The following is an 18,049-nucleotide window of genomic DNA, read 5'->3' on the forward strand; positions in this document are numbered from 1 at the left end:
GGCAGAAGTGCTTAGAGTTGCTACATCAGTTAGTCCTCTCTGACATACCTTTGCAAAAACCTTCATTGTGTATCCAAGGAACTGCACACGTGGATCCAGGGCTGCATACGCAGCCAGCATTCTGGTGTTGTGTTGAGCCTACAGAGGCGATACATCCACATTTATTCACAGCACTCATCAGTAAACACGTAACATTCTGGTATGAAAACCTTGTTCACTCACCAGAGTGTTATAAAGGCTAATATCTCCCTCCAAACCACTCTGTCTGTGCTCAAACTTCACAATAGGCACTTTAGCTGTTGTAATAGGCAAGATGTTCCTCAAACCTGTGACGATGGAAAAAATAGAGCCGTTTTCAGACATGACCTGTAGGTAAAGTCCAGAGAATCGGGTACGGACTTTACCCGAAGTTTGCCGTTCACACATGCACAACACAGCAGGAGGTTCACAACAGCAACAAATCCTCTGCATTATTCAGGCGAGAGGTGGAGCAGCCGGGTAAAGCAGACGGAGACAGGAAGTGACGCATTAACTCCGCTGTGGAGATCATGTGATCATGTTTACATCACCCCGACACCGCCGTGAGCTCTTACCACAAACTCTCTAGACAACTTTGTCTGTGTTTTCTACGATTGTGTAACCGTCTTTTCACCAGGAGATGTTTGTTTTCTTTTGTATCTTATTCATTTTTGTCGTGTGTGGTCTCAAATTAGATTCTCCTGACTTTCTACGGACATTATACTACTCACTCTGACTTTTGCGTTTACACATGCACCTCCTCTGGAGAAAATGCGGAGGATCTGCAGAGTTCAGTGCATGTCTGAAAGCAGCTTAGGAGATCACAGTCTATCAGGTCCATACTTGACATACATCACATTTTCATGAAGAGGTAGAGAGATTTGTTCACGGTGAGTTCACCTGTATGCTTCTTTAGCACCTTTGCAAGACCTTCAATGATCTCTTTGCAGTTCAGCTTCTGTTAAGACACAAGTGTCAGAAAACCGGTGTCACGTCTCTGATCCGCTGAGGAAACGTTGAGTTGAGTCAAATGTCGGAGCTGTTGTGTGTTTAGTTTTCTCTACCTCGGCAGTTTCATGACCCTCCAGCGTCATGCAGATGTCCAGGTCACTGTCGCGGAAACCAAAACCATTTTTGGAGGAACCAAACAGGCAGAGCTGAGCTTTATCTGCGGGTTCAGATACAGGAAGAGATTTAGATTTCTATTATTAACCTTCAGTTGTTTCTAAACTCTGTTAAAACAAAACCTGCAGATGTTTCACACTACATGGGAATCATTTTGTCTTGTTAACTGCTGGAAAGCTTTCAACTTGAAATGAACTGAGGAAGCATCAACAGTAAACAACGACTGCAAATTAACACCACAAACAGGGAGACAACAGCAGAGGCAGTAAAATCACGTCACTGCAGACACACATTAGAAGAAAAGACCCGGTTCTCTCTTCAGAGATGAACGTTCTGGAACATATGTCGAGCTGTATTTTAACCTCAGTGCTCACCATTGTACTCCTTCCTGATAAACCTCTCCAGGCCTACGAGGATCTGCTCCCTCTTCTGCTGCTCTACAGGTGTTGGGGACAATTCATCTATAAACAGCAGAGCAGGAAACAGTCACACAGAGACAATTAATTCAGGCAAACAAAATAATGTGCATCAGCAGCTGTTTGGGTCTATTTAATATTTAACATTTAATGATTCTAGGTTCAGAAAATGTGCCCTGTTTGTTTTTCTTCATCATAATTGTGGTAAACTGAGGATTTGGAAAAAACAAGACATTGAAGATGACAAGATTTAATCTAGAAAATAATCTGCAGCAAATCAGTAAGGACAATACATAGTTTTACCCTTAAAATCACATAATATTGATAACACTGGTTCAGTGATATAGAAGGTTTTCAAGTTCAGAGAAAAGCCGAGAACACTTTTTGCACGACTCATTTTAGAGTCTGACCAAATTTCATTGATTAAATCAACTTGTTTTGTGCTTTTCGTGTCCAGTGATACTCAAAAGTAGAAGAGATCACATTCTGTATGAAAATGTCAATTATCAGTTTCATAATGGCAGTGAGTGTTTACGTTTTCCTAAAGAGAATATAAAGTGAGAGAAGAGTCAGAACTGCCCTGTTGCCTACGTACAGAAGCACAGTTTACAGAGCCCGTCGAGAATATCTCTGAAGCGCTCGTTCATGGGAGGCAAAAGCTTCAGCTCAATCTTCTTAAAGTCTTCGGGGCAATCGTCCTTCAGGTGACCATCTCGTTTGCAGATGCTGCAAACAACAGTAGGAGGCTGGAAGGGGAAAAAAGTTTGTATATAAAATGACAAAAAGTCCCAAATGCTGTGAACTTGACCATTTACAAAAACTCACTGACAAAAACATTGTGACATGTTGAGTAGTTTGAAAATAACATTTCTTAAGGTTGATCACAGAGCACGTTCATAGCAACAACAACTGGTTCTCCAGTTTGAGGTCCTGCGAACTGAGTCAACTTCACCGGACATTGAATAAACAGATGTGCAGCAGCGGCGGCGCAGCTTCAGGGTTCTGAGGACTGAGTCTCGCTGCCAGTTTCAGAAAGAAAAGCTGCAACCAGCACTAACACAGGACAAGCAAACATTTTTAAAACTGTTTGAAATGGCCACTGCACTAGTATAAAATATAATTTACAGAATTTAGTAAGTCTGGCTGACTATTTATTATACATTATATTACTTAAATAAAGGGAAAATGGTGTTTAACATTATTACCTTCCCACCAGTGAAAATCATCTTGTCAAACACATAGTGAAGATCCTCCGATGAAACATTCTCCTCCTTCTCTGAATCATCGTTTTCCTCCTCCCCCTCCTTGTCACTGTCCAGCAGGCCGTTGGGGGAGAGTGAGGGTCTGTTCCCCTCATTGAGAACCATGTCCATGAGGCTGGCATCTAAAGTCCTCTCGTCCTTCTTTTTGGACGAATCTGAACCATCTTCATCGTCGCTCTCAGGCTCCTCATCCTCCTTCAGCCTCTGACTTCTTTCACCTTTCTCTTCGTCTTCCTCCTTGTTCACAGATGCTGCCTCCTTCCTCTCGGCCCCTTCCAGTTTCGCACCTTGCTTGCCGACTCCTTTGCTTCTCTGCGGGCCCCGGTGACCCCGTCTCTGAGGGCACGCAAAGTATTTGTAAGCGGAGCGGAAGCGCTCCTGGATGTACTCGAAAACCATTTGGCTGTTCAAGCTTCGTGCAACATTCCTCTTCAAGGCAAACGGATCTAAAAACAAAAAGGACAAAGACACAGAGTGAAGTTCTGTTTTTTTCTTAAAGCCTTTATAGATGAAATTTCCAACAGAGAGGTCTCCTACCTTCAATAGCGAGCCTGCGGCGAGGCCAGTTCTTGGTTTCTCTGGAGAGGAGTACCTTTAAGCGGATGCTGATGATGGATTCTTCAAGCGCAAACTCCAGTGTGTAGAAACGCAAGAGCTCCAACCACAGCTGGCCCAACGTCACACCTTTACCCAGGTCTAAGGTTAAGCGGGTCTATGAGGGAAGGTAACTGAGGGTTAGTTAAAAGCAGACTGAGAAGAATAATCAATACAGCCCTTCATAAGAGTATGATGAGAATTCTAAATCCTCATACTGTGGGTGCTGTATTGTGACTCACCAAACCCTCAGAATAATGAGAATCATCAAGTTTGCTCTTCTCCAGTTTGGATCTACTTTCTCCTCTGGCCTCGTTTCTGTTCTCCCCTCGTCCGTCTGTGGAGCTCGGAGGTCTGTGCTCCCATCGCACAAACATGTCCAATGCAATTCCAGTTAGATGATACTCATCCACGTGTTTCACATCGAAGCCTTCGATCTGAAAACGCAAAAGAAAGTAAAGCTATCAGAGAGAAGTGTTCAAAAACATGACTGTTTTTAAAGAGCCAGTTTCCAGAACCAAAATGATACCAATGTACTAACGCACATCATACTGATAACTTTACCCTATCACTAAATGCCACAGGGATAAAAAAATCACTGCAGATTTGTGACAATGATTTGGTGCAGGCACATTCTGAGAAACGTAGCTCATGCAGGTAGCTCCTTCAGAAGACTCGACAAACCTGCTCCTCCTTTCCGTATTTAGACTCGTACATACCACACTAATGGGGCCTCTGCTGCCGGTTATAATAGTACTATAATTAGACAACCGTCTATAATTAGACTGAACTATTATTCAAAATCAATACTCGACATTTAGCTCAAACATCAAAAATCTAACTCCGATTCTTGTACAGAATTAAAGGAGTTTGTCATCTACCAACTGTAAAACTACTGAGCAGCAACACTTAGCAGTTAAACCCTGTGTTTCACAGCGAATTATTAAAGTTACGCATTTTTCGTATCTATCGAAGTCGAGCAGTTAATTAGATCTAGAAGCTTCATATCCTGAATTAGCTTCACTGTTGTCAAAATCTATTCTCTGCAGATGCCGCACAGCGCAGCTACTGATTCACGTGTGAATGGTCCGATCCGTCTGGTTTAACCAGCACAACAGGAAGCTGTGACGCTCCCCAGGTAGAGTCATGACACTTACTTAGAAATACATACTGGCCTCGGGATGCTATTTATTGGAATTACTCAATCGTCAACAACCTGTGGTCTGACATTTAACACATGCTCTAACAGCAACTCGTCGCACTAAAAGCCTGAGGCGCCAAAAAACAACTACACTCGTTTTGAAGAGAAAATCTAGAGGAGAGAAAATCTCACCTACACTTAAATATTAAAGAGGCATTCTTCCTGCTCTGCCCTAAAAAGTAACTGCCAATTATATCAAAACACCTTCTATCTTTTATGCCAGAAATGATAAATGCAATCCTAATTAACAAGATCATCTTCATTACACCAGGCTGTGACATTAACACTATCAAGTTTATTTTCTGAGATATGTTTTGAATTTCAATGCATTTCTCCTGCTTTATAAACTCAGGAGACCTTCCATTTATAAAAAGAAGATGATTTCTCATTTAAAAAAAGGTCCTGAACCACAAATATTGGGGAGCAGGCAGGACGGCACTAAGTTAAGTTAGAAATTCACACAAATGTCACTCACAGGGAATTGCTATTATGTAGAAGTAATTAAAGTATGCAGCCAGAAAGATAAATGAACAAATATTTACACTTACTATTTTTCCATTAAAATCTGTATGTCTCTGTCTATGAGCAACTAAATGTGACAAATGCTGAGGGGATCCCGGCCTGGTGGGATACGTCCCTCCAGGGAGTTCTGGGTCGACCCCTGCGTCTCCAACCAGGTGGGAGCACCCACATCCTGATAAGAGGCCTGAACAAATCTAACAGGCCCTTTTCAAAAAGGAGCAGCGGTTCTACCCTGAACTCTTCCCTCTTTAAAACCTCATTCTTTTAGTCTCTACCACTCATTCATTCATGTGTTTAGAAAAAGGATTAAAAAAGTAGAAACACTGAGTCGCCGAGAGGATGAGGTGTCAACCTTTGTTACGTGTCATTCTCCATCTTACTCCCTCCTCATTTCCTGTTATCTCTCTACTTTCAGCTACTGTATAAGAATAATAAAGAGAAAGAAAAATAAAAGCTATCTGCTGAGGAGGGTGGAAACAGAGGAGTCCTGAAGAGTGCAACACTTCACCTACCCAGCGGCCCAGGTAGACGGGGAGGATGGGCTCTTTCCTCTGCTGCAGGAAGAAGATAACCATGAGGGCGAAGGAGTACGAGGGAATGCCACCTTCAGACTGGCAGTCGATGTGACACAGCTGCAGAGATCAAAACAAATAATTGGTTCAATTATAAAATAATCACTTGTTATACTGTTAACACTAAGTCCATTACACAAAACAGTTAATTTTTCAGTGTTTCTTTCCTCTTATGTGTTCTTAAGTTTTTTTTGTGAATGTAAAAAGTCAAAAATCCTCCTTTGAAATCCAACGTGTCAAGTATCATTGAAAGACTCTTTAAAAAGCAAGTTTACAAAAGAACTCAGACCTTAAGCATTTGCTGCAATGTGCAGGAAACTAAAAAAAACACTAAAACACACTTGAATATCTTTATCCTTTCTATTTCTGCTGAGGTGTCAGTCGCTCGCTGCCTTACCCTTGCCCAGTAGCGGAAGGCCAGCACCAGGGGGGCCAATCGGGGCTCCAGTTTAACCAGGGCTGCCAGGTGATTGGTGGTGAGGCAAGCAATGTCATTACCTGCACTCACTTTACAGATCAGGCCGCTGCACGGAGGTAAAGAAAGACAGCAATGAAACGCTGGAGAAAACATTATTAAAAAGGAAGTTATGTTTTCATTGTTGGTGGTCTGTTAGCAAGAATAAACTAAAACTGCTGAACCGATATCATTGAAACTTGGTGGAAGGGTGGGGTATGAGCAGAGGAAGTATTAATTCACTTTTGTAGCTGATTTGATTAAGATGGAATTAATTAATTAATTAATTAATTAATTCTTTCTTTCTTTCTTTCTCTCTTTAACATTGCAAGTGAAGAAATAAAGCAGACATCTTCATGCAATAATCTGGTATATTTAACATTGCATATCTACTGAGTGCCATTCTGGTTCTTGTTAATTGTTAATTAATTCTGTATTTTACTGCCCACTTGTGGCAGTAGCAGGCTGTTGACTCTGGATATTAACTTGACTTTCAGCCAATGCTGCTCATTGTTGAAGGTCTTACAAGAAACTTTTCATTTTTGTTGATCTCTGCACCTCTGTGGACCAAAGCGGTGGCGTTTCCACTGTGACCCGTTTTAAAAACCTCGGTCCAGACATGTACATTTGTTTTGGAAGGAGTTTTTTTTTTTTTTTTAAGACACAAATACTGAACATATTCATATAAAAAATGAATACACATAAAATATGAACCCATTTGTAAGTAAAGACAATCTTCTAACAATATTATAACTGACTGAACATAACCATTGAGCATTAAATACATTTATTCAGGTACGAGAAACCACACTTTCCCCTCCTCTTATTGTGGGCAAATGGAGACATCTCCCCAGTTGTCTCATTCACCATTTTAGTTCATAAAGAGGCAGCAATATTGAAATAAGGCCATTTGATTAACCAGTTAAAAACTCCTTGTCGGGGCTTTAATGTCATTTTCCTGAATGCGACCTAAGGCTGGAGCGTGACCCTCTCAGCTTATGGTAAATATTTTGAAGATCCCCGTAGCAGGGACCAAGTTGTAGTCATAAAATGTCCTTTTCATATTCAACAATTTTAAAGTTGAAAACAAATATATTATTATAATAACAATTATAATATAATAACTACATACTGCAAACTATAACTTAAGTAAACTCCATTTCTTGGTATGTATGAAAATATGACAACTAATTAAACACTAGGGAATATAAATAAAAAAACACTGTGCATTGGTGCATTGAAACCAACACTCACCTGATTGCGTCCCGACAGAAAACTGCAGGAACTTTGGCATGAAAATCTGACTCCACCTCAGAAAATTCAGCTGAAGAGGAGAAACGAAACTGTGAAAATGAACTTCAGTAAACTTTTAAAAACACAAATTAACTGCAACAACTCGGGACAATAATTATGGATACGGTCTTAAAGGATTAAAAATGTATACAAGATTAACGTAGATTATGAATTTCTAAGCAATGCATCTTGAAAATGTTCTGCTGTGTCCTCATTTCTTGCAGCTTGCAAACACCACCTGACACACGCACTTTCAAGGTGAATTCCCCATGAATTCCAGATCAACCCCATGAATTCCAGATCAACAAGAGGAGCCGGTTTGAGCCCATGAATAACATGTAATTAAGTCTGATGTCCTAAGTACAACTGTAAAAGCACTCACGGCTTCTTTTGAGGATTTCCAGCACTTGAATCAAGACCTCAGGTTGTGTCATCTGGACGGACAGAAGTAATTAAAGAAGGTGAGAATGATTGACATGTTATTACAGAAAACACTTTCTTTGTTTCGTGAAACACTAGAAGCTGACTCACTGAGGGAGGGTGTGTGACATCAATATTGATATCACTTGACTTGAAGGCAAATCGCGTGAGACATGAACCATAGAGACGGAGACAACAAGCTGCAAAACAGAGGAAAAGATATTTAGGAAACATGCACTGACTAAGCTGCATATATAAATGAACTGATCTGGAACAGTCATCCTGAAGAGGGCAGCAGAGTATGTGGAAACTTCTTGAGGCAACCTCAAGAACCAAAGGCTTTAAACACAATTTTATTTACTGTATTTATTTGTTTATTATTTAATACATCTTGGACTGTTTTATAGATAGATCACTTTATTATATTTTAAATATTCATTCTTATATTAACACACTAACAATAAGAATTGTTTTCAATCCTACATTTTCATCTGTTTTTACTCCTCACAGCATTTTATGATATTATCTTGTTCTCGTCTCTGTTAGTATTTTATGATTTAATCTTGATAGATAGATTCCCGCTGGCTGTTGCCATCTCTGAAGAATAACCGGACCGAGGATGAGGAAGGTCTCATTTCAGAAAGACTTTAAATTCAAACGTTTGTCAAGACACTTCCTTTTTAACACTATACAGACAAAGCTGAACGACATCACAGCATACAACCTGAGAGATGCTTCTTTATGATCTCCTCCATCTTGATGACCACAGCCTTCCGAACTTCAAAGTCTTCCTCTGAGATCCCATGCTGTCTTGCTGTTTCTATGACGGCCACGTCCACAGCCCTGAGCTGGGCTGCGGAGGGCGGCGGCAGAGCACGCAACTCGTTCTCCTCCTGTTTTTCCTGAGCAGAAAATATAAATACCTCAATCCTAAACCTTTTCTTTCCTAAGAGCATTAATAAAGTTTAAGTCCGAGGACAGCCAACACAAAGTAATAATACCCGTACCATGATGTTCTTCTTGTGTCTCTTCTCCTTGATGTGTTTGTGTGCTCCTTGAATGTTCTCAATGTGCACAGAACAGAGCTTGCATAAGTATTGATAGTTTGGGTACTCAGGGGACTGCTGTCAAAAAAGAGGAAGAAGCAAAAACCATCAGTTGTTATGTTCTCTCGCAGTTTGTCATCCAGACAATCAACATCATATCCATTAACGATGAAATGCCTTTTCCAGCACTCTTAGTCTGCAAAAAAGACTTTAAAGTAGCGTTTGAGACGATGATTGACAATCAAAGCAATGGGAGAGATATTAAAGCAGATTACAGCAGATTTTCATTGAGGAAAACAACACTGAAAAGGATTCTGATCCAGACGATGTTCCTGCTGAGCTGCTGACCAAGGCTCAGTCAGTAAGAGACATGTTTGAGGAAGAGGAGGCAGGAGTGGAGGCATCTCCACAAGTTGGCCAGATTTGCAATATGCACCTGAATAAGCATGAGCTGATGTGGAAAGATTCTGCTAAAAACAACCACTTCTGCACTTGTGTTTTTCCCCTGATGTGAAAGTCTGAACATCTTTTAAAGACGTGTGTATGTTGAACCATTCATATGTACAATCATACGTAGATATTTGAATTTCATAGTCACTTTGTTTTTGTCCAATTTTGACTTTAACTAAATGAGTTAGAATAGTTATGCGATAGAGACCAACTGTCACCTGACAGATGCCCAATGCCTCCCAGGCATTTCCTGTACATCAGGTATACATGGATAAGCTACTTACTTTGAGCAGTCGGTGGATGTAGTCTCTGTAGAGGCGCTCCTCTGCCTGTCGGAGGCCCAGCTGTTGCTCTGTCAGGGGTCTTTCCTCCACGGTGGGTCTCACCTCTGTGGCCTCATCAGACTGATGCATCAATGCTGCAGCTTTCACCCCCCCTACAAACAGCCAAGAACATGCAGTTTACTTGACCCACATTTGGTGATGAAGAAACTACCATCTCAGGAAAATCATTGTGCAAACCTACCATGGGACTTTTCCTTTGCAGGAGTTATAACGGGGCCCTTGCCCTGCACTGCGAGGCCCCCCTCAGGTGTACCAGTCACAACAGGAGAGGTAGTCTCTCTGTTTGCTGAGGGGCTGCTGTCTGCAGAAAAAGAGGCCCTGGAGTCAGGAACCTGTGTCGACAGTTGCTGTTGTGAGTTTGCCCCTTTGCCTCTCTCTCCAGAACTTGTTCTTCCAGTCAGTCTATTCAGCCTGGTCGGCCGTCCTCTCCTCTTTTCCTGGGGAGTGTCTGTGGTATTTTTGCCTTGCCCACGGCTCCCCTGGCTGCCTATAATCTGGTCATCCTTCGCACTGGTGAGGTGTTCTTTGCCGCGAGGTGCAGGTTTGGGGCCCTCTCTCTGCGCAGGAGCTTCTTTATAGGACTTCTCGCTGGACAAAGCTTTGGCTCCTCTCTGAGTCTGATTGACGGATTTTACTGGACCTTTGGACTCATCCATCCCTCCTGTCCAGCTGCTGCTGCTGTCCCTGGTGGAGTCAACACCACGCTGAGGATTACCAGGCAGGCAGGCCACCTGAAATCTAGGTTTAAAAAAAACAAACCAGGGCTATCAATCTAAGTAGTCGGAGAAACACAACACAAAGCATTGAGACAGTCTGTTCTGTTTGTTTTACCAATTCAGTTGAAGATTCAACGTTTTAACATATGAATAAATTTATCAATTATCCAAACAGCTAATGGAAAAAACTTCCTGTACCTTAATTAATGAAATACTTCTTTCAGATATACTGTCATTAATCAAACAATGGCAGTGGAGAAGTAATGCAAGATTATAGGGGGAAATTAAAAAGGTTTTTAAATGCATGATAAAAAATGGCCTGGTTGATGTTTATGTGTCAAAGACTGAGACGAATTAGGGGACAGTAAAAGTCACTTGCTTAGTTTTCAGTGCCTGGAGCAGCATTAACGCGACTGCAGGTACATCTTTGAAAACTATTGCAGCCGCAGTGAACTGTAATTGATATATATACTTATAAAAAGGAGAGCGGCACAAAGTCTACACAGTTTCTTTATGACACTTCTTTGACATTGCTTGTAATAAAGAGCAGAGTTGATACTGTTAGCAGAATTAGTCAGTGACAGAATGTAATGGCAACAGTTCTGGTGACTGATTAATAGCTCGAGAGCTGTTTCTCTTGCATGTTATTATGTAATGACACTTCTTTGGGCTTTCAGAATATGAAAGGGGGATTTTTCTTAAGAATGTGTTATATTTCAAAAGCTAAATCGTCAGTTGATGGATCAAAATCAGAAGATAAATAATAATTGTTAGTTTTAGCCAAAATACAGATTTACCAAGGTCTGTTGAAGAATTCATCAAATTCTTTACTCTAAGTAAAATTATAGGGGTGGGCGATATGACCATAAATATATTTCACTGTATTTGTCAATGTTTGCATGGGGGTGGTATTATATCACAGTATTACTTTATTTTCAAGTTTTGGGAGCAGAACCCTATCCTGCAAGGTGATATCCTTCCATCTCTTACTAGTCTTGTCGTATATGGCGTGGAAGCGGTAAACGATGCCAGGAGTGACACCGGTGTGGTTCTGGGACGTGCTCTACTAGCGCTGGCTGTCTGCATGCTGGATTTAGCCTGGGTGCAGGTAGCCTCCTCACATTCACAGTGTGTTAGTTTTAAAGTGCCGCTTTCAAACAAAAACTTAGTGGTATGGACGTGGCATCGGAGGCGGACCACAAGATTCAAACCACTCATCTGCACAAATAATTGGAAATCCTGATTGAAGTTTGCCAAGAGGTACGGAGATGAGCCGCAAAGGCTCTGAAACAAAGTGTTCTGGACTGAGGAGACCAAGATAAAGTTCTTCCAAAGTCACTGAAAGGCCAACGTGTGGAGAAAGAGAGGATCTGCTCATGATCTAGAACACACAAGTTCTTCTGTGAAGCTTGCTGTGGTGTCATATCTGGACCTGTGTTCTAATCTTTACACGTAAAACTCACGCTGGGAGCAGCAGAATGAATTCACAAGTCTACAGAAACATTTTGTCTGCCAGTTTACAGAGAAGTGATGCAAACCTCATCATGCAGCACGACAATGACCCACTAACACAACAAAAGGGCTTCATCAGGGGGAAAAGGGGAAGGTCTTCCAACGGCCAAGTCAGTCGCTGAACACAACAGAGCAGCATTTCACCTCCTGAAGAGGAGACTGGACTGGACTGGACTGGACTGGACGGGGGGGGGGGTTAGTAATGTTTTTACTTAAAGTTACGTTAAGACCAACTGCTCCTTTACTTTTGCTCAGACAAACGTGGTGTGATGCAAAAGATTCAAAGTCTGAAGCCGTAAAAAAAACAGGAAATAAAACCTGAACTCTTATCTGATATTATCATCATCTTTTGATCTTTAACTCTAATGTCTTCAGGGTGTGATGCAATCAAATTGTTGAACTCAAAATAGTTTTTTTTTTTTTTTTTTTTTTTTTAAAAAAGGGACTTAGTGACATGATTAGATTTTTAATAGTGATGCATCAATGCGTAAACAGCCTCTTTAGCCTTTCTCCGACATGAGCTCTGGAAAAGTGGGTCTGGATACATTCTGCTGTGTTTTCTGCAGGTTCAGGTGAGACTTAAGTAAAAACACAAGTGAAAGTACACACGTATCCTCCATAAATGTTCTTAAATGTTAAAAGTAAAAGTACTAATAGTGCAGAAAGATGGCTCCTTTTTGGGCTTTTATTATTATTATTGCTGTTATCATTCTTATTATTATAAGCTAATGGAGGAAGTGTACAAGTACTGCAGTAACCGAGGTACTTTCCACAGCTGCTGAACACCAACACGTCCCATGTGCAGAGAAGCGGAGCCGTGCTGGTGAGTTTGACCCGGTTCACTGGTGGTACTGGTCGTGACTGGGAGGTGTTGGAGCCGAGTGAGGCTCAGGTGGGACGGAGGGGAGGGGGGGGGGGGGGTTCGACACAAACCAAAGCACACGGAGAAGATCGACTCAAACAAACGCTCACCATTAAAACCAGAAGAGGATCCCCGCGTTGTGTGAAGGGTTCCCCGGGTGACACCCAGGCGGCTCTCCGCTCTCCGCTCGGCCGACTCCTCCGCTAGCTGCCCCGGCTGAGCTAGCTGCAGTTAGCCGCTGAGCCCCGGTCCGGGCTGTGATAATAAATAATCCCGGAACCGAGTGGTTAAACCCACCGAGGAGGAACGCCCGGTGCCGACACGACCCGCAGGAGCTGGAGTGAAGTCGCGGTGCCGCCGGGAAGCTGCTGTGGTGTCACGGTCTAACTGCCTCCGCGCGGCTGCTCCTCATCTTGTTTTCCTGATCCCACGGCCCCGCTCACAACAACCGCCGCCATGTTAGTTCACCACCGCGCTGCATGCTGGGAGTTACAGTGGCGATAAAGAGGGGCGTGCTGCGTTCAAGGACAACTGTGTAGTAAAGGACTTTCTTTCTCTCTCTTTCTCTTTCTTTCTTTCTTTCTCTTTCTTTCTCTTTCTCTCTTTTTCTCTTTCTTTCTCTTTCTTTCTCTCTCCTTCTCTCTCTTTCTCTCTCCTTCTCTCTCTTTCTCTTTCTTTCTCTTTCTTTCTTTCTTTCTTTCTCTTTCTCTTTCTTTCTCTCTTTTTCTCTTTCTTTCTCTTTCTTTCTCTCTCTTTCTCTCTCCTTCTCTCTCTTTCTCTCTCCTTCTCTCTCTTTCTCTTTCTTTCTCTCTCCTTCTCTCTCTTTCTCTTTCTTTTTCACCTTCTGTTTCACTTTCTCTCTATTTCTTTTTTCTGTAATTTTGCATTATTAAAACCGTTGTTATTGTTGAATTGTGACTTTATTCCTGTAACAGTAAACTCCCTTTTCCTTGTTAAATGAGGACTTTATTCTCCTGGTGGCAACACGACTGTTACTTGTCTTTGGTCTAATTTCACTACTTGATCAAACTCATTTGGTTGTTTGCTTGTGGGAAATGATGAAGCGACACAGGAAGTGAATGGAGGCTTTTATTTTGAAGTGCGGCACATAGACTGTATGTGTGCAGCCTGACTCCTGCAGGACTTCGCAGATCTGGTGCATGGTGATTTTAACAGTTTACAGAGAAGATGATGCTCTCCGGGCTTCTCACCGTGTTCCTGACTGTTCTCAGCTTCTCTGAGAGCAAACACAAAGACATGTACACCTTCAAGGTGGTGAACAGCAGAGGGAAGTTAGTTTCCCTGGAGAAGTACCGGGGCTCGGTGAGTCTTTATTACAGACTCTCTCTTTCTCTCTGCATGTCTCGACTCTTTGCATGAATGAACTCTGCATGGGAACTTCTTGTAGTTGCATGTCTCCTGTCTGACTCTGTAGTAACTAACCCTGTAGACAGAGGATCAGCTGATGTCCCATCATGCAGCCCCGCTGGTCTACGTGGCATCAGGCCTGAGCAGCAGAGTCTCCGTTCACAGCAGGTACCGAAGCCTTTTACGAAAGAAACACACAAACTGCGTTCTCAGGGTTTATCAGGACCCACTTAACTAAAACTGCTGTTTCCCTTTAATCTCGTAATGTTCGTTGCTTTTCTTGTTAAATTGCAACTTTTTTCTCGTCATATTAAAACTTTTTTTCTCATTAAATTCCGACTTTATTCTTGTAATATTGACTTGCTTCTCGTTGTTTTAAAATGTTATTTTCGTAAAATTATAAATTTTTCTTTACTTTAAATCATGATTTTTTTCTCATAATATAAAACCTTTATCTCTTAATGTTGTGGGTTTTTTTCTCATTCAAGTCGTACTATATTCTCGTAAAATGAACACTCTTAACCAATAAATTGTGACTTTATTCCCGTAATATTAAAACACTTTTTTTCCAAAGTATTCTAGGACACAATTGAGAAACCGCCACACACAAGTATCTGTTTTGTTTTTCATTGGTCCCTGATGAATGAAATCCTACAATAAATCGTGTGCTGCGTTCATTTCAAAAGACATCACGTGACAATAAACAAAATAGAGAAAGTATAAATTTGTGGGCAGCACAGGATTTATTTTACAGTAGGAGAAGCTGAAGTTTTCCTACCTGACCTTTTCAAATATTATCTTTAAATTGAATACTCCCGACTGACCTTATTGTCTCTCACATACATGGTTCCAGATTCTCCCATGACCACACAGTTAGTCACAGTATTTAAAGCACTTCTTATATCGTGTTTTTTCTATTTGAGATTTAGTATAACATACATATTAAATGAGATGTTCTGTGGTGAAGGGAGCTCCTCTCCTCCACAGACAAGCTCCTGAAACACCTCGTCCGAAGAAGTGTAGATGAAGTGATGTCACATGATCACAAATAATCACACAAATTAAAGTTATTAACCTGAAGATGAGAAGAATATGTTTCCTTTAAATCCCATGATTCATTTTCAGATTTGTCCGACTTTAAATTGCTTCCCTAGATGGTGGTATCACCAGTCTGTCAGTGTGCGGTCAGACTGAGAGACGATAAAATCAGAGAACGCATAAACTTACTTTATCAGTGATGAGCTGCTCTTCTGTCCAAACTCTCCTGTGCTGACTGAGCTGAAGCATGAAGCTGTAACATGTAGTAACCTGCACTAACAGTTTCTGTGCTGTGTCTGTACAGAGGTGCATCAATGACCTCTGCACTAACATGTAAGATAAACAGGTAAACAGCAATAAATAAAACAAATAAGTATTCATGGAAGTGGTTTTAGATGAAAGAAGCATCGTTATTGTCCATTATCATCCATCCAAAATAAGTGTTTTCCAGACACCTCGCAGTTTTAGACACATTAAATCAGTTATTAGTTAAAGGTCCAGTGTGTAAGATTTAGGTGAAAGGGATCTATTGGCAAAAACGGAATATAAAATAATCCTAGGGATGTTTTCACTAGTGTGTTTCATCTCAATTGTACAAATCATTGTTTTCTTGACCCTAGAATCAGCCCTTTATATTTAAATACTTTATATTTACATCAGGAGCATGTCCTACATGAAGGCAGCCATGTATTTTACAGTAGCCCAGACTGGACAAACTAAACACCTTTTGAGTTTTTATGACAACTGAAGCTACCACAGGTTCTCTCTCATGTTTGGAAGGGGAGGGTGAGGTGAGGGGTATTCAGCAGCAACATGACACATCACTACTAGATGTCACTACATTCTACACACTGAACCTTTAATAATTAATGTTTGTTTGTCTGTTTTACATTGCTGCAAATTAAGTAAGTAAAGTATTGTGTGGTTTTAAACTGCAGCTCAAAGAAAACTGTTCTTATTTGACATTTATTAATATCTGAAAACACATGCTAACAAACAAATGGATGATGTGTACAGAGTATGTTCTGTACGTCACAGGTGTGAAACAGCTCTTTTCACTCCCCTGGCTGTTGTTTGGTGACATTCAGTTTTAGTTTTACAGTATGTTTCTCTGGCTTCAGGTGTCCCTGGTGGTGAATGTAGCCAGTGAATGTGGCTTCACAGAGGAACACTACAAAGACCTGCAGCAGCTCCAGCGGGACTTTGGGCCGTATCACTTCAACGTGCTGGCGTTCCCCTGCAACCAGTTTGGGCAGCAGGAGCCCGGCAGCGACAAGGAGATTGACAGCTTTGTGCGCAGAGTCTACGGCGTCTCCTTCCCCCTGTTCAGTAAAATTGCTGTTGTCGGAACTGGAGCCAACAATGTCTACAAGTACCTGGTCGGTGAGTGACATGAAATGCTGGTGGTAGTTCTTTCTTAAATCACATGAAGCAAATTAGGCTGAAAGTCAACCAGGGTTCTATGAAAGACAGTGGAACCTGTTGGATCTCATCTTTACAAGTGACGAGAATGAGTATGACACGGAAGACAAAACACAGACTGTACTGACATCATTTATTTGTGCGGGTTCTTACGAAGTTGTAGAAGTTTAGGAGCAGCAATAGGAGTTGTAAGAAGAAGAGGTTTGTTGTGAGTCAGCAAACAATAGCAGAGACAAAAGGAAGGAATCATTAAGTGTCACTGATGATACACACAAGTTCACACCCTGTTTACTTTCTTTAATAGAAGATAATCAATTCTAAAGGCATTGTGGGAAAGCAACATGTGAGGGATTAGTGATGTAAGAAAAAAGGAAGATTCAAAGCTTTAAAACAATTAAAAACTGTAATATATTTTGAAAAAGTGCATAATGTCCTTGGAAGCTCTGAAAAAAGGGCATAAATAATAAAACGGTTGTGCGTCTTGAGGGTGTAATCTACCAAATGTCTACAGATCCAAAGTTTTGTAAAATGCTGGAAACAAGTCAGAGGTGGTGTCACCATTATTGGGGGCTCTTTACTGCAAGAAATACAATTCAGGGGGAAAAGAAAACAAGAAAGTTAGGAAGACAATGTAATGTACAGCACAGAATGTTTTTAAATCTTTGCTTTCTTCTTCTCTGCAGAGGCTTCTGGAAAAGAACCTGACTGGAATTTCTGGAAGTATCTGATTGATGTTAACGGCAAAGTGGTGGACACATGGGGACCAAAAGTGTCTGTGAAAGAAATTCGACCTAAAGTAGCTGAAATGGTGCGGCAGATTATCCTAAAGAAGAAAGAAGAGCTTTAACCCCTTGTTTCAACACAGTGTTTTGCAGTACGAGATTCAATACGAACTAGACGGACAAACGGAAAGCTTGTATGTTGTTTGTACAATATGAACCATTCAGTTTGATTCATAAAGCAAAAGCAAATTCTAATTGCTTTCGGAAAGCACTGATGTAACACCACTATGTTTTTACAAGTCAATGTTAAGTTGTATCAGGTGCATGACTTTAGAAACTGCGGTTTTATGCCAAAGAACCCCCGTTTCCCTGTTTGTAAATCATGTGGATTTTATGTCTGATTTATGGAATAAATTGTTGATACCTCCCCATTGAGTTTATGTTTTATTGCCATTAAAGTCCCCTAAACATAATGATAACATAATAATGACAATCCATAGGATAGCATAGCTTAAGATTTCTTTATTTATATTACTTTTTGGAAAACAAAATAACAACAACATGATTGTTAATAAAAAGCCCATACAATATATAAAGCAGTAAATATTTCATTAGTTTGTAATTTTACACACATTTATACTCATTTACATGTTTTTTTACCTTCATTAAATGTGAAAGTCCAATTTGAGTCA

General features: G+C 41.0%; 2 protein-coding genes across 5 annotated transcripts in view; one reads left to right on the top strand and one right to left on the bottom strand.

The window, feature by feature from the left end:
* Window positions 1-13,381, bottom strand: part of tut4 (terminal uridylyl transferase 4) — a 29,351-nt gene extending 15,970 nt beyond the window's left edge. Inside the window, exons 1-19 of one of the 4 annotated variants that reach the window (XM_034582205.1) lie at window positions 12,918-13,380; window positions 9,899-10,455; window positions 9,658-9,809; window positions 8,885-9,001; window positions 8,602-8,779; window positions 7,989-8,077; window positions 7,840-7,891; window positions 7,419-7,488; window positions 6,108-6,234; window positions 5,651-5,770; window positions 3,658-3,852; window positions 3,359-3,533; window positions 2,765-3,267; window positions 2,155-2,305; window positions 1,518-1,604; window positions 1,083-1,186; window positions 919-976; window positions 223-326; window positions 49-138 (exon numbers count right to left, since the gene is read on the bottom strand). In XM_034582205.1, the coding sequence (XP_034438096.1) occupies window positions 49-138; window positions 223-326; window positions 919-976; window positions 1,083-1,186; window positions 1,518-1,604; window positions 2,155-2,305; window positions 2,765-3,267; window positions 3,359-3,533; window positions 3,658-3,852; window positions 5,651-5,770; window positions 6,108-6,234; window positions 7,419-7,488; window positions 7,840-7,891; window positions 7,989-8,077; window positions 8,602-8,779; window positions 8,885-9,001; window positions 9,658-9,809; window positions 9,899-10,373 (2,847 nt within the window). In that variant the 5' untranslated portion in view covers window positions 10,374-10,455; window positions 12,918-13,380. Of the gene's footprint in view, window positions 1-48; window positions 139-222; window positions 327-918; window positions 977-1,082; window positions 1,187-1,517; window positions 1,605-2,154; window positions 2,306-2,764; window positions 3,268-3,358; window positions 3,534-3,657; window positions 3,853-5,650; window positions 5,771-6,107; window positions 6,235-7,418; window positions 7,489-7,839; window positions 7,892-7,988; window positions 8,078-8,601; window positions 8,780-8,884; window positions 9,002-9,657; window positions 9,810-9,898; window positions 10,456-12,917 lie in introns of all 4 variants that reach the window. The other 3 variants (XM_034582204.1, XM_034582206.1, XM_034582203.1) reach the window with 3 other exon arrangements.
* A 457-nt stretch (window positions 13,382-13,838) lies between these two features.
* On the top strand, window positions 13,839-17,783 carry gpx7 (glutathione peroxidase 7). The gene is made up of 3 exons (XM_034582244.1): window positions 13,839-14,130; window positions 16,335-16,596; window positions 17,319-17,783. Exons 1-3 carry the CDS (start codon window positions 13,996-13,998, stop codon window positions 17,480-17,482), a joined length of 561 nt encoding a protein of 186 aa, XP_034438135.1. The 5' UTR covers window positions 13,839-13,995; the 3' UTR covers window positions 17,483-17,783.
* Window positions 17,784-18,049: the final 266 nt, after the last annotated feature.

This window comes from Hippoglossus hippoglossus, chromosome 4 (assembly GCF_009819705.1).
Source record: "Hippoglossus hippoglossus isolate fHipHip1 chromosome 4, fHipHip1.pri, whole genome shotgun sequence".
NCBI lineage: Eukaryota > Metazoa > Chordata > Actinopteri > Pleuronectiformes > Pleuronectidae > Hippoglossus > Hippoglossus hippoglossus.

What these genes read in the sequence shown, in the direction of transcription:
- gpx7 (XM_034582244.1), top strand. Translation starts at nt 13,996, where the DNA reads ATGATGCTCTCCGGGCTTCTCACCGTGTTCCTGACTGTTCTCAGCTTC. An exon ending in TGGAGAAGTACCGGGGCTCG is followed by an intron (nt 14,131 to 16,334) that starts GTGAGTCTTTAT and finishes CTCTGGCTTCAG; the next exon opens with GTGTCCCTGGTGGTGAATGT. An exon ending in TGTCTACAAGTACCTGGTCG is followed by an intron (nt 16,597 to 17,318) that starts GTGAGTGACATG and finishes TCTTCTCTGCAG; the next exon opens with AGGCTTCTGGAAAAGAACCT.